The sequence below is a fragment of the Myxocyprinus asiaticus genome, chromosome 21 (genome assembly GCF_019703515.2).
Source record: "Myxocyprinus asiaticus isolate MX2 ecotype Aquarium Trade chromosome 21, UBuf_Myxa_2, whole genome shotgun sequence".
NCBI classification, from domain to species: Eukaryota; Metazoa; Chordata; class Actinopteri; order Cypriniformes; family Catostomidae; genus Myxocyprinus; species Myxocyprinus asiaticus.
In genome coordinates this window covers 4,475,863-4,503,568 of record NC_059364.1, presented here as the reverse complement: position 1 = coordinate 4,503,568, position 27,706 = coordinate 4,475,863, and the positions used below count along the sequence as shown (strand labels likewise).

The window sequence follows — 27,706 nt, the reverse complement described above, 5'->3', positions numbered from 1 at the left end:
CCCCTGAAGTCACGAGTTCGAATCCAGGGTGTGCTGAGTGATTTCAGCCAGGTCTCCTAAGCAACCAAATTGGCCCGGTTGCTAGGGAGGGTACATGGTGGTCATGATTAGTGGGGCGCGTGGTAAGTTGTGCATGGATCGCGGAGAGTAGCATGAGCCTCCACATGCTGTGAGTCTCCGCGGTGTCATGCACAACGAGTCACGTGATAAGATGCGCGGATTAACGGTCTCAGAAGCGGAGGCAACTGAGACTTGTCCTCCGCCACCCGGATTGAGGTAACCGCGACACCACGAGGACCTGGGAATTGGGCATTCCAAAATTGGGGAGAAAGGGGATTAAAATAAAATAAACAATCCCCCCACCGCTTAAGCATTTCTCGCAGAGCATTTTCCAAGTAAAATAACAGTGAGACAATATTAAAGGAATAGCTCACCCAAAAATGGAAGGTCTTACCGATGAACTTGAGAATTGTCCCTGAGAGTTACCCCATGTGACTCTACCCTCCTTAGCAACCAGGCCAATTTGGTTGCTTAGGAGACCTGGCTGGAGTCACTCGGCACACCCTGGATTCGAACTCGCAACTCCAGGGGTGGTAGTTTGTGTCAATATTGCTGAGCTACCCAGGCCCCAATGTGCATTTTTAGTGCTTTATTAACTGAATAAAGTAGAAATATTTTGATAATATCAGATATAGTACAATGTATTTAACAAAAAATATTAAATAATATGTAAATGCATCATATAGTCCGTAAAACAAGGTAAAAGCAACCTCTTATTGTTAATATAATGTTGATGTGTTCACCTAGGTGTGTGTTTGGAGGTGGGCTCAGGACACTTTCCCAAACCGATGGTTGTGCTCCCCTTCATGAAGTATGGAGACCTGCACAGCTTCCTGCTCCGATCCCGTCTCGGGGAAAGCCCTGCCGTAAGATGCCAATCAATAACATTACTAACTGATGAAAAGTTTAGAATGTTGTGGTGGTCTGTCAAATTACTCGTCCATGCATGAACCAAACAGTAGCGTACTCATTTGTCTGAGAGGATGTTGTGCTGTATTTCCAGTATCTCCCGATACAGATGCTGTTGAAGTTTATGATTGACATCGCTTGTGGAATGGAGTATCTCAGCAATAGAAACTTCCTACATCGCGACCTTGCAGCGCGCAACTGCATGTATGTATTTCAAAACTTACGTTTTGTTGATTTAATTTTATTTTTTGGAAATTCATGCTGGTCTATGATGGTCTTTTCAACTAGCAAGTCAGACATTAGTTTTATTTATGGGTGTCTCTTCAACTTCAGGCACTTTAAGCACTGTGGACTTCTAGAAAGTAAAGTTTCGTTAAAACATTTTTCACACTCTCACTAGTTTTTTTTGCTATTTGTCTACTAACAATGTCCAACAGTGTATGTACTTGCATCACAGGAGATTTATGACATTTTTGTCATGAACGTTTCCAACACAGTGTCATTTCAAGCACATCTCAAATTCTGTATTGTGTTTAATAGAATTCTGTGCTGGAAAAGACGCTGATGGGAACGACATTTTAACATTTGTGAAATAAAATAGCCAACGTCTTTGTCTTACTAAGGCTAATTTCATAGCTAACATTTTAAGTATCCTAAAAACACACAATTAAATAATATTTCACACTTTTTGCATAATTTGGCAAATTTACAGCTTCATTAGAAATGACGTACAATAAATATATTCTGATATTTCCCTTGATTTTTCTTTGTTTTGTCTCATATTTCATCTCAAGCATGCTCTTCACTGACACTTTTGTCCACTTGGTTAACAAGTACACTAACTTTTGAAAAAACTTTATTAGTAGACTTTGTCATCATTTTTAAAAATGGATAGAAATGATTTTCACACATTAAATGCTGAAATGGTTTGTTTATTTCACTCTTTGTTTATTATTGTTTTAAACGTAATAATTTGTATTTTATAATGGATTTTCATAGATTAATATTGAAAGTATGGGTCTGGGACAAGGCTTAAACAGCTAAATCTATACATAAAAGGCATTTGAAAAGTAACAAAAATAAATTATGAAGGCATGTTAAAAAGTTTCCCTCAAGTCAGTTTTAACCCTTTAAATGCATGGGTGTTTTGCCAAACATTATTACAAATGTCCAGATAGTGTTAAATTTTAAACACATTTTCAAGAAAATTTGAAAATAATACAATAGAATATATATATATATCAAAGAGATGATGCAACAAATATAGAACAGGATTCATTACTTCCACACTGAAATTTCAGGAGATGCAACTGGCTGTAAACACTTATTGAGCTACACAAAATCTACACACAAGCTACACATTCGTTACACCTGTGTATTTTCACAGGCACTGATTGAGTCTAAATAGATGCACAACTTACATAATATCAGTAGTACAACCAAATGACAATAGTCATATCATACTGTTCATGTGTTAAACTTGCTATAGTTTACGTCCATGTTGCTGCTTTGTCATATAGCAAATGTAAATCTAGTCAATTTTTGACATATTAGTGCCACCTTGATTAAGAAATAGCATGTATATTGTGTGTACACACATATTGAATACTGTACACGCAGTATGAATAGAGTACTCATTTGTCTTGTAATAAAGAAATATAGTAAATCTGATAGTAAACGTATATAGATATGAAATAATCATAAAAATAGGATTTATGGGGCCTGGGTAGCTCAGTGGTAAAATACGCTGGCTACCACCCCTGGAGTTCTCTAGTTCGAATCCCAGGGCATGCTGAGTGACTCCAGCCAGGTCTCCTAAGCAACCAAATTGGTCCGGTTGCTGGGGAGGGTAGAGTCACATGGGGTAACCTCCTCGTGGTCGATATAATGTGGTTTGTTCTCGGTGGGGCGCATGGTGAATTGAGCGTGGTTGCCGCGGTGGATGGCGTGAAGCCTCCACACGCGCTATGTCTCCGTGGCAACGCGCTCAACAAGCCACATGATAAGATGTGCGGGTTGACTGTCTCAGACGCGGAGGCAACTGGGATTCGTCCTCCGCCACCCGGACTGAGGCGAATCACTATGCGACCACGAGGACTTAGAGCGCATTGGGAATTGGGCATTCCAAATTGGGAGAAAAAGGGGAAAAATCCCCCCCCCCCCCCCCAATAAAAAACGACACTATTTTTTTTCTACCCAATTTGGAATGCCCAATTCCCAATGTGCTCTAAGTCCTCGTAGTGACTCGCCTCAATCCGGGTAGTGGAGGACGAATCTCAGTTGCCTCTGCGTCTGAGACTGTCAATCCACACATCTTATCACGTGGCTTGTTGAGTGCATTACCGTGGAGACTTAGTGCGTGTGGAGGCTTCACGCTATTCTCTGCGGCATCCATGCACAACTCACCACGCGCCCCACCGAGAGCGAGAACCACATTATAGCGACCACGAGGAGGTTACCCCATGTGACTCTACCCTCCCTAGCAACCGGGCCAATTTGGTTGCTTAGGAGACCTGGCTGGAGTCACTCAGCACACCCTGGATTCGAACTCACGACTCCAGGTGTGGTAGTCAGCGTCAATACTCGCTGAGCTACACAGGTCCCCCAAAAAATGACACTATTACATATCTTGAGGCTTTAATGATCCTATACACTTTTTGTAACTAAGCAGTTATAATTTTATTTATTTATTTTTTTTTTTGCAATTTTGCGCTTGTTTTGTTATGCTATTCAGAAGAGAAAGGTTGAGTAATAACAAAGAGGTGTTGGGATGAGGTACACCGGGTGGAATTAGGTCCCGAGTCACTAAAGACCCGAGGTATACATTAAAGGATTAATGTGATCTTCGTAAAACAAAAAGAAAAAAGTTGAAATCTGTTTGTTTTTAGTAAAAATCAGCTTCTAGGACAAAAAATTGCCCGAATTAGAAGAAACACTCTTATGTCTTAGTAGCATTCATTTGAGGAGATATTATTGTGATTATTTAAAGACTGGTTTAAACTTTTAAAATCTCAGTGTTTGTCCTATATATTAGACAAATGTAAATTTTTTCCATCCAGGTTGCGTGATGACATGAGCGTGTGCGTTGCTGACTTTGGCCTGTCTAAGAAGATCTACAGTGGCGATTATTATAGACAGGGCAGAATCGCAAAGATGCCTGTCAAGTGGATCGCTGTGGAAAGCCTCGCTGACAGAGTCTTCACTGTGAAAAGTGATGTGGTAAGAACTTACAGTCATTACAGCCCTCTTAGTTCTGTTTTATTAAAACCCGTGAGACTTATTGTTTTGTTTTTACTTAATCTGTAGTTCCTTTATTCGATATACTTTTGATCTTAACTGGAAATGCTTACTCATGTGACACAAACTTCTCAATTATCAGCCTCAAAACCAGTCAGGCATTTTGGTGGTTTGTTTTTGCAAGTTCTATGACATTTATTGATGTTTGATATCTTTTAATGTCTCTTTTAGTGGGCCTTTGGAGTGACCATGTGGGAAATTGCCACCCGAGGCATGACCCCGTACCCTGGCGTACAAAACCACGAAATGTATGATTATCTCCTTGAAGGCAACCGACTGAAACAACCAAACGACTGTCTTGATGAACTGTGAGTTTGTATTTGCTTCTAAGAGGCAATAGTTATCCTATAATAGATCATAGTCGTAAGTTAAATTAGCCTAAAAGTAAACACTGCAAAACATCCTGTTCTTAGTCATTTTTGGCTTGTTTTCCAGTAAAAAAGAAATAGTTAATCAAATTTAAAATGTTGTCATCATTTGCTCACCGTCTTGACGTTCCAAACTAATATCACTTAATTTCTTCAATTAAACACAAAAAGACTCTCAAACTCCAAAAATCTCATAAAGGCAACATAAAAGTATAATTAAAGTAGTCCATATGATTTGTGTGCTACATTTCAAGTCTTCTGAAGCCATTGGATAGCTTTGTATGAGATGCATGCCTAAATTTAAGTCGTTATTCACTGAAAATCTGCATGCAGTTTTCAATTATCATTCATTTATTTGCATATGTAAAATGTATATATTATTACCTGAGCAGTAAATAATTTTTTACTGAGAATGTATTTTCTATATTCTATAAACATAAACTAAATACAGTTTTGTTCTATTGGCAGATTTTTTACTTGTTTTTAGCTAAATTCCATGGAGGTTTGTACGTAAAACTAGTTAAAAATGGACCAAAAAATACTCATCAATACATTTTTATACAAAATACAAATTTGCTTATCAATAAATGTATCTTGTTTTTAAGAACGTTTAGATATTTTTACAAGAAAACAAGTAACTACTCATAACTTTAAGTAGTTAAACTACACTCAAGCTACTCTTAAAAAAAAAAGTAGTTAGCTAACAAAAAGAAGCTTAGTACATTGAAGCTATTTCAAGAAGAAAGGTGACATTAAACAATTAGGATGACAACATAAAATTGAACATAGATTTATACTGAATATAAACTAATAAAACTAGAAAATCCCCTATTTTACTGACTTGAAATATAGTCATAAACGGCAGCAATTAACTAAATATTTATCTTCAAAAAAATAAGGCAAAGACCTTTTAAAGCTACATAGGGGCTCAAGTGAATTAGTGAATCATTTTTGTGAACTAGTTCATTTACTTGAACTGTCCAAATGAACCGACTCACTAAAATGAGTTGGAGTTCCCAACGCTAGATTAAGTGAATCTTTTATTTTAAGCAGTTCAGTTAAATGATTCACTTAAATGATTTGCTTTTCCCAGTGCTACATGAGAGAGAGAGAGACAGAGAGAGAGGATGGTTTAGGTGAGCATGTTTGGTTACTCGCTTGTCTTCATTGCTGTGACGCTGCAGCACTACTCGTTGGAAAATGTAGATCATTACTGGAAAAGCTACACTATTGAGAATATACCTGAACTACTGTCAGGCTACTGAAAAATGTTGTTAAGTTAGTAGCGTAGTGCCCCAACACTGACAACATGTAACATGCTCCCGTTGTCCAGGTACGACATCATGTTCAGTTGCTGGAGCACTGACACGGTGGACCGACCCGATTTCACACAGGTGCTAGAGAGGTTAGAAAATCTAGCAGGGAAGCTTCCCGAGGTGTCCAACAGGAGAGACATCATCTACATCAACACCAGCTTCACTGAGGAAGAATTAATAACTGACACACCTGAGGAGGAACCCGTCCTTACCTCATCTCCCTCCTGTAGCCGTCAAAACGCAGACACATCCGTCGTGACGGCAGACGTTCACAAGAGCACGGATGCTGAGGAAGATGATCGTTACGTTGTTGTTGTTTCCTCTGTTGAACATGTGTGGACGGGGGCGAGCAGTGCTGTCGATACGCCACTGTTGGATCACGAACTCCTGGTGCGGGACAGTGTGGAAATAGTCGGGGAAGGTTCAGGGACACAGCAAATATCTAGCGACACAACACGTTTGCTCTAAAGAAGAGGCAAAAGATGGGTAGAATGATGAAAAGCATTAGAAAATTGGCTCAACCGATTTTTTTTTTTTTCCAGTATCCGACTTTAAAGTGTAATTTAGGTGCCCACAGTGTCACTAAATGGAACTGGAAATATAATGACTTTTCAAACAGGTTTCCCAAACATTCTTCCTGTCTTTTATTGGTCGGACAAACAGTTAGTCCACAACAAACTCACACTATGTTGGGCTGCTCAAAAAAACAGAAAACAATGTTTTGATATGATTTTATAGTGCCACAGAGCCACAGTGTTTACACTTTTTTGGGAAGTCAACCTACAAATGGCTTACTTATAGCTGACTCTGCTTATTAAGCTGGGATACAAGAAAGAATATTAACGTAAAAGAACATAATTTGGTTGTTTGTAGTCTGTACTCTTAACAACATTTTTTTTTGTTTTTTTTTTTGCTCTTACAATTTCGATCCAAATCTAATTTAGATCAAAATTATAACTTTTTTTTTTTACAAACCTGGGCCTCGTTTCCCAATAACGATTAATCTTAGCAGTTAAGTGCGTTTTCTACGAGCTTGTAGAGCCGAGGAGGGCGGGGCCGGGCTGGAATAACGCACGCCCGGTCCCCAATCAGCCTGATGGGGCGCACGAGGGATAAAGGCGGCCGGGGACGACAGTTCGAGAGAGAGAGAATTACAGGCAGCTGTACTGTGTGTTTATGGTTGTGTGTTTTTGTTAAGTTGTTTATTAAATTATTATTTAAGTTGTCAAGCCAGTTCTCGCCTCCTCCTTTCCACTGAACCCCCTTACACTGGTGCCGAAACCCGGGATTGAAGTTTGGTTGAAGATGGATGGAAGTCACCCCTTAGAGTCCTCCCAGTTGGCGGAGATCCTCCAAGCCCTCGCTGGCCTACATCAGAGCCACCAGCAAAAACACACAACCATAAACACACAGTGCAGCTGTCTGTAATTCTCTCTCTCTCTCGAACTGTCGACCCCGGCTGCCTTTATCCCTCGCGCGCCCCATCAGGCTGATTGGGGACCGGGCGTGCGTTATTCCAGCCCGGCCCCGCCCTCCTCGGCTCTACAGAGCTGTTCTATGAACGTTCGTTTTTTTTACTTAAAATGCACAAGCGAGGACGCGCTTTAAGTGCTACTTAAGAGAGTCACTGTCCCCGCGATAGTGCTGAAATGTGAATGTACAGTGCTGCTCGTCATTGTAACTTTACTATATTTGTGCGTAACTTTACAATAAATTGTAATTTACCTCGCTAATATTTGTTTACAAATATTTTTTTAAATATTCAACCTAATTAACTACATATTTACAAATTTTTTACAATCATTTTATGCAGAAGGATCTATTTCTTTTACACAGTCTGCTTCCATAATCAGGTATGCATGTGTAATATTTCGTTTTCTCAAATTTCCATCGATATGAAAGCTTCCAGGATTAGTGAAGACAGCAGAGGCCCCCTGTATGATCCTGCTAATTACAAGCATTGAATATTACGAGGTTCAACGTGTTATCACACAGCGCAAAATATGGAGATGTTTAGAAGATGTGCTTTATGGACATTCACCAGTAAAATGGAGGTCTGCTCTTTATTCCCAAATTGATAATGGTGACAGCAATGCTGCATGTGTGGTGCTACACAACTTGTAGTGCTGGCGAGAGCGCCTTTTGGGTGTCAGATAGGAAGAGGAGACAAGGATAAACCAATATATACTGCGATTTTCATGCAGTTGACTTTTTTTCTTTTCTCTCTGATTTTAATTTACACAGTTGTCTGCATCAATCATGCCACCAATTTGCTGTTACCAACTAGGCCACACAAATAACTTAATTTGTTTTCTAATGAATCTGTTCATCCATTCAATCTATAGTATTATTATTATTATTATTATTAGACTCGTCTGTTAAAATGAAATAAACCATATCCTGATATTAAAGTTTTAGCATAAAGTGTAGATATTTAAAGTGTTTCAGGTGTAATTGCGCATTTGTCCTGCAGGTGTCTGCATAAGTCTGTGTGCTTACGATGCTCTTTGCGCTGTACGATTACTCCAGAGCACTCGTAAATCTACAAGCATTTTCAAGTACTACAAGTTACGATGCTTTTGGGAAACGGGCCGCAAAACTAAGATGGATCGTAAGATGGATTCTGCGATCAGATTTGGATCTAAATGTTTACATTAAAAAATTACACATCATTTTGTTTTATGAACAGTATAAAATGCATGACATTGGAATTTTACAAACCTGATCCACGTCAGAACCACATCAGATTTGGATCTAAATTGTTACAGCAAAAAAAAAAAAAAAATAATAATAATAATAATTGCATAATTTGGTTGTTTGTAGTATGAACAGCATAAAACACATACAATTTATTTTAAAAACCCAATCGACATCCAAATTAGCTCCAAATATTTGGAAAAAAAAATACATGCATCATTTAATTGTTTGTTGTGTAAACAGCAAAAAAATGAATAAAATATGATTTTTACAAACCTGTTTCAAATCAGATTTGGAACAAAATTCTAACATCATTTGGTTGTTTGTTGTCTTTAAAGGGACAGTTCACCCAAAAATGTAAATTCTCTCATCATTTATTCACCCTCATGCCATCCCAGATATGTATGACTTTCTTTCTTCTGCAGAACACAAACTAAGATTTTTAGAAGAATATCTCAGCTCTGTAGAACCGTATAATGCAAGTGAATGGTGACCAGAAATTTTAAGCTCTAAAAAGCACATAAATGCAGCATAAAAGTAATCCATAGGTCTCCAGTGGTTTAATCCATGTCTTCTGAAGTGATATGATAGGTGTGGGTGAGAAACAGATCAATATTTAAATTGGTTTTATGATCAATCTCCACTTTCATTTTCTTCTTGTTTTTGGTAAAAAACAGATTTAAATATTGATCTGTTTCTCACCCACACCTATCATATCCCTTCTGAAGACATGGATTAAACGTCATTAACGAGTCATATGGAAATTGGATTTTTACAACATGATCCACATCAGATTTGGATCCAAATTGTTACAGTGAAAAAATAACATAATTTGGTGGTTTGTTGTCTGAACAGCATAAAATTAATGAAATTGGAATTTTACAAACCTGTTTGAAATCATGTTTGATTTGAGATCAGATTATTGTCTGTGTTTCACAGCGTGTGAAGGGTCAGATCAGATTTGTATTCAGGACATTTAAAGTCATACAAAATGCACAGCAGTTTCTATAGCTGTGTTTGAATTCACTTATGTCCTAATGCCTTAATGTATGTTAATGCACAGGACCCCAAAACTGTGATACTACAGTTTTCCAAGATGAACAAGAGACTGTTCCCATTTTGTAACACAGTAGAATGTAATTGTCTTCGAAATGTTATAAAATTAAGCTTTATTATGATTTTAAGCTTTTTGTGATCTTTGATTTAGAAAAAAAATAATGTGTACATAGAATCAAATTTGTATATTAGAAGTGCATTTTGTAAATATATATATATATGTATATTTACATTTTAACTTAGAAATTAAACTGACACAATGTAACTCAAAATCTGTACCTCTGATTGAGGTACACTTACAGTATCTCTGTTTATTTGTGATTGTTATAAAAGTGTGTAATTAATTACGGAATTTGAAAATAAATCCAGTTGAATTTCCCCACAGCTCTATTCATAAATGTGATGACAACATCTGACACTGTAATTACTACCTATGACTTAAAGGCAAGAGGACAGTGTCAGTTCAGGGACAAACCAAGGTTAAGTTTACCTTTGTGACACATTTAAAGGGTTTATATTTTGTTTTTCATTTTGCATGAAAGATTTGTTTGTAACATAGAAATTAACATTATATTACATTTTCTTAACCTTCTTCTCAATCTTATTTACATGGGATCAGGGAGACAATAGCATCTGGACATTCATTTCAGTTATTCATGTATAAGTTAAATATGCAAAATATATTGCACAAATATATATATATATATACACACACACACACACACACACACACACACACAGAGTGTAAGTTTAATATAAAAATTATTTCAGGAAGACACTTAAGCGCTTATTTACGTACAGTTATCTTCAAATAAACCAAAAAGTACAAAAGACACAAACTGCACACACACACGCTCAAAAAATCATTTAGCCTATTTTTTAGATTTATGCATTTTGGTTGCATAACATAATTCCATCAAACTGAATTGTGTGTTAAAAAAAATAACACTTTTTTTTTTCATTGTATTTTGTTAAAGATTACTTAATTTAGTTTGATGGAATGTTGCTATGAAGTTAAAATGTGTAAAACTTTAAATATTTGTTTTTAATGCATCTGTCTGTTATTTATTTGTCTGTATCAATAGAAGCAAAACAGAACAGACCATCTCCACATGCAGACACAATTTCACTGTAGTATCTGATCTGATTATGTGATTAATGAAGTTGCAATTGAAAGAAGAATAAAGATGGATAAGAACAAATGAAATAATACATTAATTTTCACAAAAGGGTAAATACATTTTTTTTTATTAGATTACCAAATATAAATTAAACCATTAAATTTATATATATATATATATATATATATATGTAAAATCATACTTGTTGTTAAGATCCTTTTATGTAAAAAGATATATTATTTGCTCAGTCATTCACATTAAATAGAGGAAGAGGTAAAAAAAAAAAAAGCCATTTGTAACGTATAAAAATATTAAAATTAACAAAAATGTGTTATTCTTGGAATTATTTATGAATTTGGACATTGTATTTTTTATTTATTTTTTTTATTAAAGTTTTAAACATTTTAACAATAGAAAGTATGACAAATGACCAATTTACAAAGTTTCAATTAAAGAAACAATATTGAACAAAATTACATTATCTTTGTACAGAAAATAAAAACAATTACAAATATAAAAAAATATATACATAATAAGAGGGGGAAAAATAGATTATAATAGGAGGCAAATTTAGCGGCTTTCAATACAAAGAATTTGTCAAAATTTAATCAAGTGTGAGAAAGTGTGACGTGTCGTGTCACGCTCATAGGTGAGTGTGCCCGCGCATGCGTCACTGAACAGTAAACATGGCCGGTAGTATCCGCTGGTGGACTCAAAACTGCAGCTGTTTGCTCTGTTTAATATTATTTATTTTCATCAGTTCATCATTAGATGGTGTTAACGCCGCACCAGAGACGGGCCTGTGGACTATTACAGTGCTTAATGTGAGTGTGGATGATGGTTTTAATTATAAATACACGAGATTTAGGGACGAGGCTAAATGCTAACAGTTAGCATCACAAATGAGCACATCTGGGTGTATTATAGGACTAATGCGATTTTTTACTCTGCTGTTATTAGGACAACATTTAAAAACCAGTGGCACATTAATATCACGCTATGAGACGATTATCGAAGTCGTGTATTTGATCCAATACCCCTAAACTGTTAAAATATGATTCTGTCTATGGGGACTCACACTAGCCTGTTAGCTCAATGCTGCAGCTTTTCAAAATACCGAGATCTAAACAATGTTTACTTATTTAACTTTTCAGTGATATAGATTATGAGCAATTCTGAAACTCTCAGCCTAAAACTGCTGGAAAAAAAACAAAAACATTTGAGCCAAAAATTTACTTTTTTTCTTCTTTTTCTGATTTGACATGATATATCTCAGGGTGTAAATAAGGTAGCTCTGAAAACTTTTGTTTTGTTCCCAATCGTGTCAACTGTACGCGAGCATGAATTTTGTTTTGATCTGACAAAGCAATCAAAAATTATAGCATTACAAAAATAATTTATCCTAGTGTCCAAAAGCCTCTCCAAACAAATAAAACATAACAATTGTACATAAGAACTAATTACACATGCAAACACAATGACTAAAGGTTTGCTCTGTCTCCAGAACATGCAGGCATGAGTAAAGAGATTTCATTCAGTTCCATTCTGTGTCATTTGTGTCATCATTAAAACTGTGTCATGTACTTGGCGCCGTCTCCTGGAGGCCATATGTAATTACAGTGAACGATCCTCTCTGCCCATATTTGGATGACTTCCACCTCTGGGCTCGTTTATTAGGATACTCGCGCTTAAGTAATGCTATGTGATAATTTATGTTCTGTTTATTTTTTGTAAAGTTATAAGCGAAAACGTGGCAAATAAGCAACATATGTCAAAGACATATACATGGCTATTACTCGCTTTAATTTTGTTTGTGAGTAAAACAAGTAGTCTGGTTGTATTCTACTCTTTGAGAACTTTCCAATGACATATGACACATGGCTATTTGATCAGTTTGATGTTTTTACTGATTACAATAATATGTGCAGTGCAAATTTTTAATAAACTATCAAAACGGAACACTTCTGATTTGTCAGCAAATTTCAAAGCACTCGTCCAGTTTTGGTCATACATGCACTGAAAAGTACAGCTTCTAAGCTTACAAATGATACCTATTTTGTGTTGTTCAAGACTGTAGTTAGTAATTTTATTTGGGTGGGCCCATCCGAGTTTAAAGGGATAAATAGCTAAATTATTTACGTTATTCAGTTAACCAGAATCAGTTATGTACAGTTTTTCTGACCAATCAAGGTGCTTGTGATCTGGTCAACACCTATGATTGTCCATATGATCGGTGTAAGAATATGAGGTCTTTTCAAATATTTAAAGCTGGTCTAATTTTTCCACTGAGGTTTCCAGTGGCTGGCACTGTAAGACAATGCCATATCGCACCTGTTTAGTTTACTAGTGAGCACTTCCAAGAAGAAAACCAAGAAAGAAAGATTTTAACATGAAGTGCCTTCTGTTTGAGTCATGGTATAGTGTATCAGTGCCTGTGTTTTTAAGGGATAGTTCACCCTAAAATGAAAATTCTGTCATTTACTTTCATCCTCATGTTGTTTTGTGTGAACTATTCCTTTAAGCCACGATTTGGGTCTTTGTTATGTTGCTTTGGAGTGATTTGTACTGAAAAGTGCTGTGCAAATAAAATAAAGTTAAATTGTGTTTTCTCTTCTCCAGACATCAAGACCTTTATTATTAAAAAAATCCATGTACAAGGACACTGATATTCAAGTGAGAGGTATCAAATATGATTATTTCTACATAGAGTAGAGATGAAGCCTAATAAACATTTCTGTTGAAATTGACTGACCTATTTGTGTCGTATCTCCTTGTAGTGTCATCCTTTGGTTGTCCAGAGGAAGTGACGTTCACAATTCAGTGGTTTTTGAAGTATTACCAATGCCACAATGAGTACAACAATATTGAGGTGAGTCTCCCTTGTCTGCTTCTAAACTGTATAAAGCAGATGTTTGTGATATTGTTTGTTTATCATTTGTCTGTTTGTTTACTCAAACAGGAACTGTATGACAAGACGCCACTGAGTCGAGGTGTGAGTCTAGACCCGAACCCTCTTGGACCGGGAGAGTATATTCAACACAAATACAGTGGATTACTGTGTCAAAGCGACATGCACTTCTTCCCTATGCTCAATGTACGTTCACAACATCTGATTTCTGTTAATAATGTAGCAGCTTATTGGTGTTGCCATATTTGTCTATGAAAAATGTCACTTCATGACAAAAATGACACATTTTGACTCATCCGTCTGTATTAAAAAATGAACAAATCACTTGTAATACTCGTAGAAGGAAAGTCTATGTGGCAAGGCATAGTTAAATCCAATATTACAACATTGTTTTCATGACACTGCAACTTTGTAATCCTTGTATTGGATATACTGTAGCTTTACACAGATAAGGTTACTGAGCATTTTCATCACACCAAAATCATGTTAACATGTATAATGTTTACATCTGGTGGCTATACTTTTAAAACGCTGTGTATTTTAATGTTTATTCACTGGCCCCATTCACTTCCATTGTAAGTGTCTCACTGTAAAAGCGATTTTTGCGTCTTTTAAAAAAACAAAAAAAAACAAGGGGCATAATCAACATTATGCCACAAATGCTTTTGATTGAACATGTAATGAACCTGGAACATTCCTTGACATGTTATTAGTGGACTGTACTTTTCTCAAAATAATACGTTTATCTGCAGAAATCAAAAGCAGAGCCAAAACCTGTGAAAGGAACTGCGGTTGAAGGCGAGTTACAGGTAGAAATATTGATTGGCAGACCTTTTTTAAAAGCCTTTTTGTACTCCATACATTTTAGATAAAGCTTTTGTTTATTTTTAATATAAGGCTGAGGGTTCCACAAGTTCCCCTCTTGCTGACACTGGCACATCTATAGCAAAGGTAAGAATATTAAATATCCCAGGATATAATTTATGAAGCACCCTATATTTACAACTGGTAGTTTTGTAATGACCATTATTTCTTTCTTTTGGGAAGGATCATGTGATTGCTACAACCTGGAGAGATGGGCCGTACCTGCTTGTGGTTTTGATTCAACCAAGCAAACAAGATGTCAACTGGAATTTAACCTGTAGGCCTCATTACTTTATTGCTCTTATCACTTGTGTGTGAACACATAACGTTAAGCAGTTAAGAAAATCTTAACAGTGTTTCTGGGCTGTTATGTCGTCTATACCAACGTTATCTGATTGTTTCTTATCTCAATTGTGTATTTCAGTCAGTGTGGTGATGAAGGGGACCCACGGCTATCTCTCCATCACAGAATGGCCTCTTATGATCGTTAGTGTTCAGTTTCTTGTCATCTTTGTTTTATTTGCTAAAGATGCTTATCTGATGTACAACATTATTCGTTGATCCGATTTGGCAAAACATTTTCAAACCTAGTAAACCATTTTTACTCAACACAAAAAAATCGTTAGTGTGTGTACTAAGTAGTGTTTGACAAATGTGTGTGTTTTTTTTTTTTTTTTTAATGGCCGATATCCAGAGAGAAGGGTGGCCAATAAATATCACACAATTTAATATAGGAAATAACATATACATAAAATAAAAGATAAAAAAAAATTTACTTTTATTTAGCACTATGTTTTCTCAAAATTTCACACAAAACTTTGTAAAAAAAAAAAAAATACATAAAACAAGATAGCAGTTTTTTGTGGTTTCTGTTTAGTCATCCAATTTTAGAGCACTTTAAATATCTTGAGCTCCTGCGCATCTGTTGACGAATTGGGATTGGTCGTTTACATGTCTCAGACGGCTCCTACACATACAAGCAGGCGATTCTCTGCGCCCTCGCAGCTTTTAGAAACTGGCCAAACGTGAAAATGTATCGGCTGATGCAGATCATTTAAAATTTCGGTGTAACGCCTGATCTATCATCCTTGGCGATATGTCAGTCGACCACTGGTGCTTAGTCAAGAATCACTGTTACTATTGCTCTTATTAAGGGGTCGGGGCTTTTAAAAATAACTCGACTCGGACCAGTAAGCAACTACGTAGCATCCACCTAGAACACCCAAACAACCACCTGGCAATGCCATAGCAACTACTCAGAACTCCCTAGAAATCTCCTAGCAACCCCTCTGTACATCCTAGCAACTGCGCAACGCATACCAATGCCCTGGCAAGCACCCTAGCGTGGTGACAGCAGGTTTTGCATCACTCACCTTTTCTTCACATAGTGTAAAAATCTAGTTTACTCTTCTGTTCTCTTACTCTTCTATTTCTGTAATCATCAGAAGGGATGTAAGTATGCACATATGCACAGTCTGTGAATATAATATGTTTCTGTCTCCTCTTCAGTTCTACATGGTGATGTGTATGGTGTACATCCTGTATGCTCTCCTCTGGTTTGTTTGGTCCTCCTGTTACTGGAAAGACCTGCTGAGGATCCAGTTCTGGATTGCAGGCGTGATCTTTCTGGGCATGATAGAGAAAGCCGTCTTCTGTGCTGAATATCAGAACACTAACACTTTGGGCTCAGCATGTAAATCAAAATATATACTCTTCCCAACTGTATAATTGCATTGAAAACTGCATTAAAAACTCTAAACAGTTCTATTGGAATGTTTTGTAATCATTGTTATCTCTCCAGCTCAGGGTCTGCTGATCTTTGCCGAGCTCATCTCAGCTCTGAAGAGAACTCTTGCCCGTCTGCTTGTCATCATCGTCAGTCTGGGCTATGGAATTGTTAAGTGAGTAAAAAGCATTGATTGGCAGATTGTGTCTTTAATGATACAAGCAAGGGATGATGTTGTTTTTTATGTCCGCTTAGGCCACGTCTAGGTACAGTCATGCACAGAGTGGTGGGGCTAGGGGTGCTTTACTTCGTATTTGCCGCCATCGAGGGAGTTCTGAGGATCACTGGGGTAAAGATGCATTGTAAACCCTAATCAAGTTTTTTTTAAATTAAACATTACTTGAGTATATTATGTTTTCACTTAAATATGCATTGGTATCATTTGAGTTTGGGAGATCTAGATTTGTGGGACTGTCTGTAATGAGACATTAGAATATTTGACCTCAAAATGAAAATTCTTCCTGTATTCACCATCATGTCATCCTAAACGCGTATGACTTTCATTCATGGAACACAAAACAAGAACTTTTGAAGAATGTTGTCACTGCTCTTTTCCATATATCAAATGTGGATAGTGACCACAGGCTGTCAAGCTCCAAAAAGGACATAAGAGTTGTCCATATGACTTCTGCACTGTATTCCAAGCCTGCTGAAGCCAATAACTTTGTAAGAGAAACATACAGCAATTTAGGTAACACTGTAATAAGGTTGTATTCAATAACATTAGTTAAGTGCATAAGATTACATGAACTAACAATGAACAATGCTTCTGATGCACTTACAGTATTAATCTGGGTTCATTTTAATTTCAACATTTATATTTTTCAAATTAAAAGTTGTGTACACTGACATTTAGTTAATTCAGTATGAACTAATTATCAATCGTATTTATATTAAGAAGTATTTATAAAATAATATATTATGTTTAAATATATTAATTATATAATTAATATACTATATATTTATATAAATATAACAAATAATATATGTATATAATAAATTATTTAATGATATATAAATAAAATATTCATTGATAAATGCTTTAATTATTGTTCATTGTTACTTCCTTATAACTAATGCATTAATGCAAATAATTTACATTTACATTTATGCATTTGGCAGATGCTTTTATCCAAAGCGACTTACAGTGCACTTATTACAGGGACAATCCTCCTGGAGCAACCTGGAGTTAAGTGCCTTGCTCAAGGACACAATGGTGGTGGCTGTGGGGATTGAACCAGCAACCTTTTGCTTACCAGTTCACTGCTTTAGTCTACTACGCCACCACCACTCCTTGGTGGTTAATACCTTATTCAGAAAGTGTTGCCAAAAGTTGTTGTTCACATAAAATCTTTCATTGTCTCCTTTTGCATTCCAGAATGTAAATTATTTTCAATTAAATTTCAATTTTGTGTAAACTAGCAGTTTAAGAAATTTGATATGCTCCGTTACATCCATTATGATAAATTGACAGTGGTTTCACCGCTTGCTGTAAATAATGGTGTGTTTCTTATATGTTGATCTGTAAGGGTCGAGATAATGGACCAGCCCTCATCACTTACGTGATACTAGCCGTGTTTGATTCTTCTGCACTCTGGTTCATATCCTTCCATTAGTTCCATCTTACAGCCTGTTTGATTATAAAGACTTCATTTGATAATGCAGTTTTTTCTGATCAGGGTTTGTTATAACTAATTGTAACATTATAAATATGAATTATCTCTTAAATGCTGTATGTACCACACTTCAGGAGGGGGAAGAAAGATTATTTTAATTTAAATGTGATAGGTTTGTTTACCAGTTTCTAGTTTTCCTTAAATTTCATCGTTCCCTTCATCCCTAACCTCCCCTTTCTCTATTGCTCCCCCCGTCTCTGTGTGTCTCTCTCAGGCTAAAGACTCTGACCTGGCCCTGCTGGCCAACATTCCACTGGCTCTGCTAGACTCCTCTCTCTGTTGGTGGATATCCTTTTGGGAAGCCGTGTTTGTCCTGTTTTTTGCCCCTGCACACCCTGTCCAATGGGCTTCAGTGTTCGTATTTTAATTCCTGCATGTTGCCTTGTTTATGGAGAGACTTATTTTAATTTGCCAGTTAGATTTGATGACATCTAGGCTTTTTTGCTATGCAGTATTCTTATAAGGAATATTCTGGGTTATTTATTCTATCAATCTATCAATTGTCCATATTCTGCATGTTTGCCATGCTTTTGAATATCAAAGACAATCATTTTGACTCAAAGTGTGAATAAACAAGTGGGGAATGTGTTTTTAGTGCAATACAATTAAGGCTCAGGTATCCTTCGTTTTTCCATGTGCCATTCTGTCTCACACATGGTTGAGTGCTCAGCCTTTCAAAGTATTCTCATCTGACTGCGAACCCATATGGATGCGTTTGACAGATGGGCAATACGACAGCTTTCTTATTTGATTTTTTTTCCCAAAATTTTTTATTTTAATTTTCCCCCAATTTGGAATGCCCAATTCCCTATGCGCTTTTAAGTCCTTGTGGGCGCATAGTGATTCGCCTCAATCCGGGTGGCGGAGGATGAATCCCAGCTGCCTCCGCGTCTGAGACCGCCAACCCGCGCAACTTATCACGTGGCTTGTTGAGCGCGTTGCCATGGAGACATAGCGCGTGTGGAGGCTTCACGCCATCCACCGCGGCATCCACGCTCAACTCATCAAGCGCTCCACTAAGAACGAACCACATTATATCGACCACGAGGAGGTTACCCCATGTGACTCTATCCTCCCTAGCAACCGGGCCAATTTGGTTGCTTAGGAGACCTGGCTGGAGTCACTCAGCATGCCCTGGGATTCAAACTAGCGAACCAGTGAACTCCAGGGGTGGTAGCCAGCATCTTTTTTCACACACAACAGTCTCTAGAATTTACTCTGAATGGTGCCAAAAACAAAAAACATCTAGTGAGCAGCAGTTCTGTGGACGGAAGTGTCTTGTTGATGAGAGAGGTCAACAGAGAATGGCCAGATTGGTTTGAACTGACAAAGTCTACGGTAACTCAGATAACCACTCTGTACAGTTGTGGTGAGAAGAATATCATCTCAGAATGCCAGTCTGAGATGTGGGTTGGCGCTGTTTTGGCGGCACGAGGGGGACCTACACAGTATTAGGCAGGTGGTTTTAATGTTGTGGCTGATCGTTGTATATATTCGATTAAAAAATGCAATCGATTGACAGCCCTATTATTAACACATCTAAATTATTTTCTGTGATGATCAACAGCAGGCTACGCATTTGGTACATGGGCACTTGCTTGAAATTCACTCTAAATATTCCTTGTAGAAATCGCACTGTAAGTAATTGTCCTCTAAGCCAGTGGCTCATTTCCTTGACTATATCTCAAATATTTGTAAGTCTAGCACAAACCATTAAAACTCTAAAACTCAGAAGAAACCCAGTGAAGTTGTCTTTGTACAGACACTTCACAAACACACTCATCTTTGCTGTTCTTGGTGAGTATGAGGCACGCATTTCAAAAATGGGACTCAACAACTTAGCTCGTAAACAGCTTAAATCAAGACTACTAATGTGGCTTTTTTCAGCCTCAATCATTTTCATGGTGTGGACGACAAAGAAGTTCCGGTTAACAGATTGTCAGGCGGTGAGTATTTGAATATTCTCAGGTTCCAGTTGTCTGCTCTGAGTCAGCATAGTCTGAATGAGTTGAATGAAGTCATTGAGAGACGTGTGTTTGTGGGCAGGACTGGATGGAGTTGTGGGTGGATGATGCGTTCTGGAGGTTTCTCTTCTCCATCATTCTGCTGGTTATCATGTTTTTGTGGAGGCCATCAGTCAACAACCAAAGGCAAGTGTGAAGATAATCAATTTAAGAAACAATGTCACCGTATCAAACCCTCATTACATTCTGTCTGCATAGGCAGCAACCTTCTTAGGCAGCATCCTAACTGAAAAGGAACCTCATAAGTGACTGATTTGGAACTCTTTTTATGAGCAGCCATGTGCTCACCTGGGACAGGACCAAAATGTTGGGACATATAGTTCAATGTGTCTTGTGTGTAGGTATGCGTTCACACCTTTGATGGATGACTCCGATGATGAGGAGATCGAAGAGTTCCTGGTGTCGGCAAATATAGGTCAGTCACATTTTTTCTGTCTACATATCTGAGAATTCTCACAGTGAGCCAGTGCTATTACACGTGTGTGTGTGTGTGTGTGTGTGCTTCATTTATACTAATTATTTTGTTATCAGCTGATGGGATAAAGTTGAGAGCAGCCAAGACAGAAACCAATGGCACAATGAAACCTGCAGCAGCTATTCCGGTCAGTGTGAACATGTCAAAGAACTGTCCGTTATAACTATATAAAATATATTATATTATTTTGCTAAAATTTCAAGCAAACCATTTCTCACATCATTTCCATTTCATTTTCAGGATGAAGACTTGAAGTGGGTGGAGGAGAATATTCCTACCTCTCTCACTGATGTGTAGGTCTCTTTATATTTGACAGTAACACTCACAAACATACTGACAGAGTTTAGTTATCCACTGCTCTGCAAATGCTGCAAAATGCTTCAAATTCTGTACAAAGTAGTTTCTCCCAATGCAATGCAGTGCAAATTTGTCTGTCTCTTTTATTTCAGAGCGCTTCCTGTTCTTCTCGACTCTGACGAGGTATGTAAGAGATTCAGATCCTTGTCCATAGTCTTTCTGTTTATCCCTACTGTATTCCCTGCAGGACAAAATAATGGAGATGTGAAATAGCAGTATGTGTCAGCTGTAACAGAAGTCTGACAATTTCATATACAAGTTTTTTTTAAAGAAACGACCTAGTAGAAATCTGTCAAAGGGTAAAATGTTTGAGTATCACTTCTACCACCTCATGATAGAGAATGGGCATGATTGTTCATGCATCCTCCGTTATATGGAATTGACCCTCTGCTAAGAGACTTTGTTGCTGTCTCTGCTAGGCTTTACTGCTAGCACTTGCTTTGTTTCTGTCAAACAAATGAATTTAAAAATAATTAGATTGAATGAATTTCTAAATAATAACTGGATTTACCAGATAATGCATTGAGATATATATATATATAGTGACAACATATAGTTGCCAAAAACAATATTTGTGTTAGACTAAAATGTAATATAAGCTCTTGCTTCAGTTGCCCACTGTGACACTCTTTCTGTTTTCTATTGGATCTATTCGTTTTTTTAAATTATTTTTATATAATTTTTTACAAATCAAACATGGAAAAAACAAATCATTTTAATATTTTCTTAGTGTAACCCTAAGAAAACGTCTTTAAATTCATGATTCAAATGTAATCAAATTCATGAAATTTTGAAAAAACAAATAATAATAATAATATAGAAACTTTTTTTTTCCTCGATGATGGCAAGCGGCCCCCAAGCAGCAAAGCAGCCCCAAATCATGATGCTCCCTCCACCGTACTTCACCATTGGGATGATATTTTCATGTTGTTTGCAGTGCCCTTATTACGCCATACGTAGTGCTGTGTGTTCTTTCCAAATAATTCAACCTTATTTTCATCAGTCCACAAAATATTTTCCCAGTAGCATTGTGGAGTGTCAAGGTGGTCTTTGGCAAACTTCAGGTGCGCAACAATGTTTTTGTTGGAAAGCAGTGGCTTCCTTCATGGTGTCCTGCCATGGACACCATGCCTGTTTAATGTTTAGAGTAGTAGACTCATGAACAGAGATGTTAACTTGTTCCAATGATCCTTCAAGTCTTTATCTGTCACTCTAGGGTTCTCTTTTTACCTCATTGAGCGTTCTGCAGTGTGCCTTTGAGTCATCTTGGCTGGACGGCCACTTCTAGGGAGAGTAGCTACAGTACGGATGAACATACAAACTCTTTGAGATTACTTTGTAACCCTTTCCAGTTTTATGCAATATCTCTTTTTTTTTTTGCATGGCATGGTACATGTCAGAAGATGCTTCTTTTGAATAGTAAACTCAAAATGTTTGAGTGCTTTATATAAGTCAAAGTAGCTCTAACCCACACCTCTAATCTCGTTTATTAATTGGATGCCAGATTTTCCAATTCCTGACTCTAATTAGTTTTTTTTTTTTTTTACGTCATTAGCCTAGTGGTTCACATACTTTTTTCCAACCTGAACTTTGAATGATATATTCAATATGTACAAGAAACAATATGTACTAAGATGAAGATCAAACCAGATATATTAATTTATACATCAATGCAGGTAATTCCAAAGTGTTAACATATTTTTCTTGATCTTACCGATCAGCCACAACATTAAAACCACCTGCCTAATATTGTGTAGGTCCCCCTTGTGCCGCCAAACAGCGCCAGCCTGCATCTCAGGTTTACATTCAGAGATGCTATTCTTTCACAACAATTGTACAGAGCGGTTAACTGAGTTACCGTAGACTTTGTCAGTTCGAATCAGTCTGGCCATTCTCTGTTGACCTCTCTCATCAACAAGGCATTTCCGTCCACAGAACTGTCGCTCACTGGATGTTTTTTGTTTTTGCACCATTCTGAGTAAATTCTAGATACTGTTGCGCGTGAAACCAGACTGGTTTGAACTGACAAAGTCTACGGTAACTCAGATAACCGCTCTGTACAGTTGTGGTGAGAAAAATATCATCTCGGAATGCTATTCTGAGATGTGGGTTGGCGCTGTTTTGGCAGCACGAGGGGGACCTACACAATATTAGGCAGGTGGTTTTAATATTGTAGCTGATGTGTGTGTGTGTGTGTGTGTGTGTGTGTGTGTGTGATGATATATATATATATATATATATATATATATATATATATATATATATATATATATATATATATATATATATATAGAGTTGAAGTCAGATGTTTACATACACTTAGGCTGAAGTCATTAAAACTCATTTTTTTAACCACTCCACAGATTTAATATTAGCAAACTATAGTTTTGGCAAGTCATTTAGGACATCTACTTTGTGCATGACACGAATAATTTTTCCAACAATTGTTTACAGACAGATTGTTTCACTTTTAATAGACTATATCACAATTCCAGTGGGTCAGAAGTCTACATACACTTAAGTTAACTGTGCCTTTAAGCAGCTTGGAAAATTCCAGAAAATGATGTCAAGTTAGGCTATTAGCTTCTGATAGGCTAACTGAAGTCAGTTGGAGGTGTACCTGTGGATTTATTTTAAGGCCTGCCTTCAAACTCAGTGCCTCTTTGCTTGACATCATGGGAAAATCAAAAGAAATCAGCCAAGACCTCAAAAAAAATTGTGGACCTCCACAAATTTGATTCATCCTTGGGAGCAATTTACAAATGCCTGAAGGTACCACATTCATCTGTACAACAATAGCACGCAAGTATAAACACCATAGGACCACGCAGCCATCATACTGTTCAGGAAGGAGACACATTCTGTCTCCTAGAGATGAACGTAGTTTGGTGCGAAAAGTGCAACTCAATCCCAGAACAACAGCAAAGGATCTTGTGAAGATGCTGGAGGAAACAGGTAGACAAGGATCTATATCCACAGTAAAACGAGTCCTATATCGACATAACCTGAAAGGCTGCTCAGCAAAGAAGAAGCCAATGCTCCACAACCACCATAAAAAGCGAGACTACAGTTTACAAGTGCACATGGGGACAAAGATCTTACTTTTTGGAGAAATGTCCTCTGGTCTGATGAAACAAAAATTGTAACTGTTTGGCCATAATGACCATCATTATGTTTGGAGGAAAAAGGGTGAGGCTTGCAAGCCGAAGAACACCATCTCAACCGTGAAGCATGGGGGTGGCAGCATCATGTTGTGGGGGTGCTTTGCTGCAGGAGGGACTGGTGCACTTCACAAAATAGATGGCATCATGAGGATGGAAAATTATGTGGATATATTGAAACAACATCTCAAGACATCAGCCAGGAAGTTAAAGCTCGGTCGCAAATGGGTCTTCCAAATGGACAATAACCCCAAGCATACCTCCAAAGTTGTGGCAAAATGGCTTAAGGACAACAAAGTCAAGGTATTGGAGTGGCCATCACAAAGCCCTGACCTCAATCTGATAGAAAATTTGTGGGCAGAACTGAAAAAGTGTGTGTGAGCAAGAAGGCCTACAAACCTGACTCAGTTACACCAGTTCTGTCTGGAGGAATGGGCCAAAATTCCAGCAACTTATTGTGAGAAGCTTGTGGAAGGATACCCAAAACATTTGACCCAAGTTAAACAATTTAAAGGCAATGCTACCAAATACTAACAAAGTGTATGTAAACTTCTGACCCACTGGGAATGTGATGAAAGAAATAAAAGCTGAAATAAATCATTCTCTCTAATATTATTCTGACATTTCACATTCTTGAAATAAAGTAGTGATCCTAACTGACCTAAGACAGGGAATGATTTCTATGATTAAATGTCAGGAATTGTGAAAAACTGTGCAAGAATTATTTTAATACCTTTTACTTTGTACATTTTTTAAAGTTGCATTATGTAAGATTGTTTGGTTAAAAATGATCAGATTGCCATTATTGATTGAGTACATAAACAACCAGTGTTCAAAACAGCAATTGTTTTACCTTACCCCGATTCACTACGGTAAACCTATAAATATTATTTAGATTTTGAGCAGTCGGTCAGATTAGGTGCGAAATCGCTGGCTTATGGTGTACATCCTTGCGTCGTTACGTTATGTCCGTGAACACAGGAAAAAAGAACTGGCTGTCTCGTTCTCATGTAAACAGTAAACAGCGGTAATGCACTGTTTTAGTTTGCGAGTAGCCGTTAAAAATAAGAAAGAAACTACTGTTTAGTCAGTCACACTCGCACAGTTCAGGACAGCAGTGTAGATGGATGTTTATCTGTTATCCGTTTGGTCAAGTTGTTTAGCTGCTATAATGCTTGGATATGTTTTCTGGTAGGGTTGTTGAAGCTTATATTGCTTGTCATGCTTGTATGAATCGAACATTACTCGTGTTTTAAGCGATCGCTATGTATCTACATTGTCGGGGGAAGTTACTGTGACATTTACTAATATTTATGACTTCTTGTAACTGTTATATTGCATTTTTACGAATATTATTTTCGTGTTTAATAAAGTATATTTTATCCGCATCATTATTGAAACCTTGTTTTATGATTTTAGTATACAGTGTTATTGTGAGCATTGCATAGACACACTACTTACTGTAGTATTACGGTTCACTTGCATTATCAACTGAGGCTGTACAATGTAATATAAAAATAATGAAGTCTTCCATTGAACTCGTATCAGCCATATCATGAGTATCACCTCTTAAGTTGATAAGTGTAGTACAATACAAACATTAATAGTAGAAAAAACACTTGAAAAATTACATTAAAATATTCTTGTAGTGATTGAGTCCCCTGTTCTGTGTGTAAAAGCACTTTGAGTGTAGTGTCAGAAAACCGCTGTAAGTATAAAATTCATTCATTTAAAATATGTGAATACGAGTGTTGTTTATCTTCATCAAAGCAAGTAATATTTCAGTTTTAAATGTTTAATCATATAACATTATATCAACTTGAAAATAGCACATTATGACTCCAGCTCTGAATCTCTCCAGTTATGATCACACACAGGCAAAGCTCAAATCATGACATTCATCTGCCAGAAGAGCAGTGCCGAAACACAGTTCTCGTAAAGTGTTCTTCCACAGATTTCTTGTGATTTTACGTTTCAACCACAGACGTTACGTAGTGCAGCTTTAAATACATTTATTTTTTGGGAGAAAATGCTATAAATAATTTTCAAAAATGTATGAACCCAACATGGACAGATTACATTTCCATAAACTTGACATGCGTTTTAAATTAGATTTTTAAAAGATCTCGTATTTTTATCATCTCAGCCAATCTTATTTGTCAATGACCCATGTATTTGAGTACAATGTACATATTAACCTGTTATGAATCAATCAGTTATTTCATACATGATTCTCTTAATGATATTTGCACAGGAGATCATGACTACAAAGTATGAGATGTCTAAGATGGAGTGAGTTTGAGAAAATCCTGCATCTACAGCGAGCTTCCAGAGATCAACCAAACCGCTGTTCCTCAAACTGGCATCTGACCCTCGCCAGAGAGAACGACAGAGACGGTTTTCATCCATCGGTCTGGTTGGTTGGCTGGCAGCATTTGGGTGCGGAAATATTCGAGCAAATTTAGACGCCGTACTACCTGAACTCTTTTCTCTGAACTCTTCAAAAATCCAGCAGACATAATGTCAACATTGATCTGTATAAAGAGAAGATGGGTTATGATTCTAGACTTTTGTGATGCCATACCTGTTTAAATTGTGAGTGACTAATCAAATGCAGTGATGGCTCATTTTTCAGATGGGTTTAAAACAGTTTTTGTTTTCATTTTTGTTTGTTTGTTTGCTTCTCACTCAAAGTTGAACTTGAAAAACATAAATATTGATAAGGAACTTCAAGTTGAATGACCAAAGCGTCTTCTCCAACCATTAGGACCCTGTCTTTGGCTGTATATAAAGTGTTATTTATCTATTTCATGCTGGTCCATCATTTTGTCTACAATTTCAACACATAATGTGAAATGTGAATAGTGCAATGACTGTAGGTGTGTTGGATTTGTACTGGTGTGTGTCCAGGAAGTCATTAAAATAGTATTCTTTTTCTTCATAAATATTCTTCAAATTCAAGAGATATTTTTTATTAAATTATGTTTTTGTTTTGAGCATGTGTCCTGTTTAAAGGACTAGTTTACCCAGAGGTGAAAATCCTTGACCCTCATATCATTCCAGACCCATATTTCAGAGAACACAAAAGGAGATGTTTTGAAGAATGTTCACGCTTCTCTTTTTCATACAATGAAAGTGGATGGTTATTCATGCCATCAAGCACCAAAAATGACAGGAAAGCACCACAGAAGTACCATTAAAAATAGTTCAAGCTGTGTGAAGATTCCTCAAAAATTCTCATTGTGTTCCATGGAGAAAATAACAGCATACGGATGTAGAACGTCATAACAGAATTGTAATTTTTGGGTAAAGTGTTTCTTCCTGTCTTTTTTTTTTTTGTTGAGGAAAATCGTATGTATCTTAATCTCTGTGTAGATGCGTACTAAAGCCTAAACACTTCTGTTCTTGAGTTTTGTTATGGGTTTGGCTTTATCACAATCTGTGGTTCTCTCAGATTGTCACTTTTGCCTCTTCTGCCCTGGTCTTGACATTCTGTGAAATGTCTACTAAACAGAACAATGTGTGCTTTAACATGAGCTGCAGTAAACAGGATGACTGTTAAACTTCAGAAAGATGTCCTTTACTTTCATTTATATATATCAAACAACTGTATAATATGAAGTGCACTTTA

General features: G+C 36.9%; 2 protein-coding genes across 3 annotated transcripts in view; both read left to right on the top strand.

The window, feature by feature from the left end:
- The window catches only part of mertka (c-mer proto-oncogene tyrosine kinase a), a 52,250-nt gene extending 45,268 nt beyond the window's left edge, over positions 1–6,982 (top strand). Inside the window, exons 15-19 of the mRNA XM_051647836.1 lie at positions 808–926; positions 1,064–1,173; positions 4,029–4,188; positions 4,438–4,574; positions 5,968–6,982. Of these exons, the coding sequence (XP_051503796.1) occupies positions 808–926; positions 1,064–1,173; positions 4,029–4,188; positions 4,438–4,574; positions 5,968–6,418 (977 nt within the window). The 3' untranslated portion in view covers positions 6,419–6,982. The remainder of the gene's footprint in view (positions 1–807; positions 927–1,063; positions 1,174–4,028; positions 4,189–4,437; positions 4,575–5,967) is intronic.
- A 4,438-nt stretch (positions 6,983–11,420) lies between these two features.
- On the top strand, positions 11,421–27,312 carry LOC127411942 (transmembrane protein 87A-like). Of its 2 annotated transcripts, none has more exons than XM_051647880.1 (20): positions 11,421–11,648; positions 13,444–13,504; positions 13,602–13,693; positions 13,784–13,918; positions 14,485–14,541; positions 14,630–14,683; positions 14,780–14,873; positions 15,021–15,082; positions 16,106–16,289; positions 16,398–16,497; positions 16,578–16,671; positions 17,912–17,987; positions 19,751–19,855; positions 19,946–20,004; positions 20,105–20,208; positions 20,424–20,497; positions 20,614–20,684; positions 20,798–20,850; positions 21,007–21,037; positions 26,330–27,312. In XM_051647880.1, exons 1-20 carry the CDS (start codon positions 11,511–11,513, stop codon positions 26,369–26,371), a joined length of 1,686 nt encoding a protein of 561 aa, XP_051503840.1. In that variant the 5' UTR covers positions 11,421–11,510; the 3' UTR covers positions 26,372–27,312. The 2 variants fall into 2 exon arrangements, with proteins under 2 accessions (XP_051503840.1, XP_051503839.1); XM_051647879.1 differs by lacking the exon at positions 17,912–17,987 and adding an exon at positions 18,273–18,348 and having other exon boundaries at positions 11,432–11,648.
- The last annotated feature ends 394 nt before the right edge of the window (positions 27,313–27,706 follow it).

What these genes read in the sequence shown, in the direction of transcription:
- LOC127411942 (XM_051647880.1), top strand. Translation starts at nt 11,511, where the DNA reads ATGGCCGGTAGTATCCGCTGGTGGACTCAAAACTGCAGCTGTTTGCTC. An exon ending in ATGAGTACAACAATATTGAG is followed by an intron (nt 13,694 to 13,783) that starts GTGAGTCTCCCT and finishes TTACTCAAACAG; the next exon opens with GAACTGTATGACAAGACGCC. An exon ending in ACTTCTTCCCTATGCTCAAT is followed by an intron (nt 13,919 to 14,484) that starts GTACGTTCACAA and finishes GTTTATCTGCAG; the next exon opens with AAATCAAAAGCAGAGCCAAA.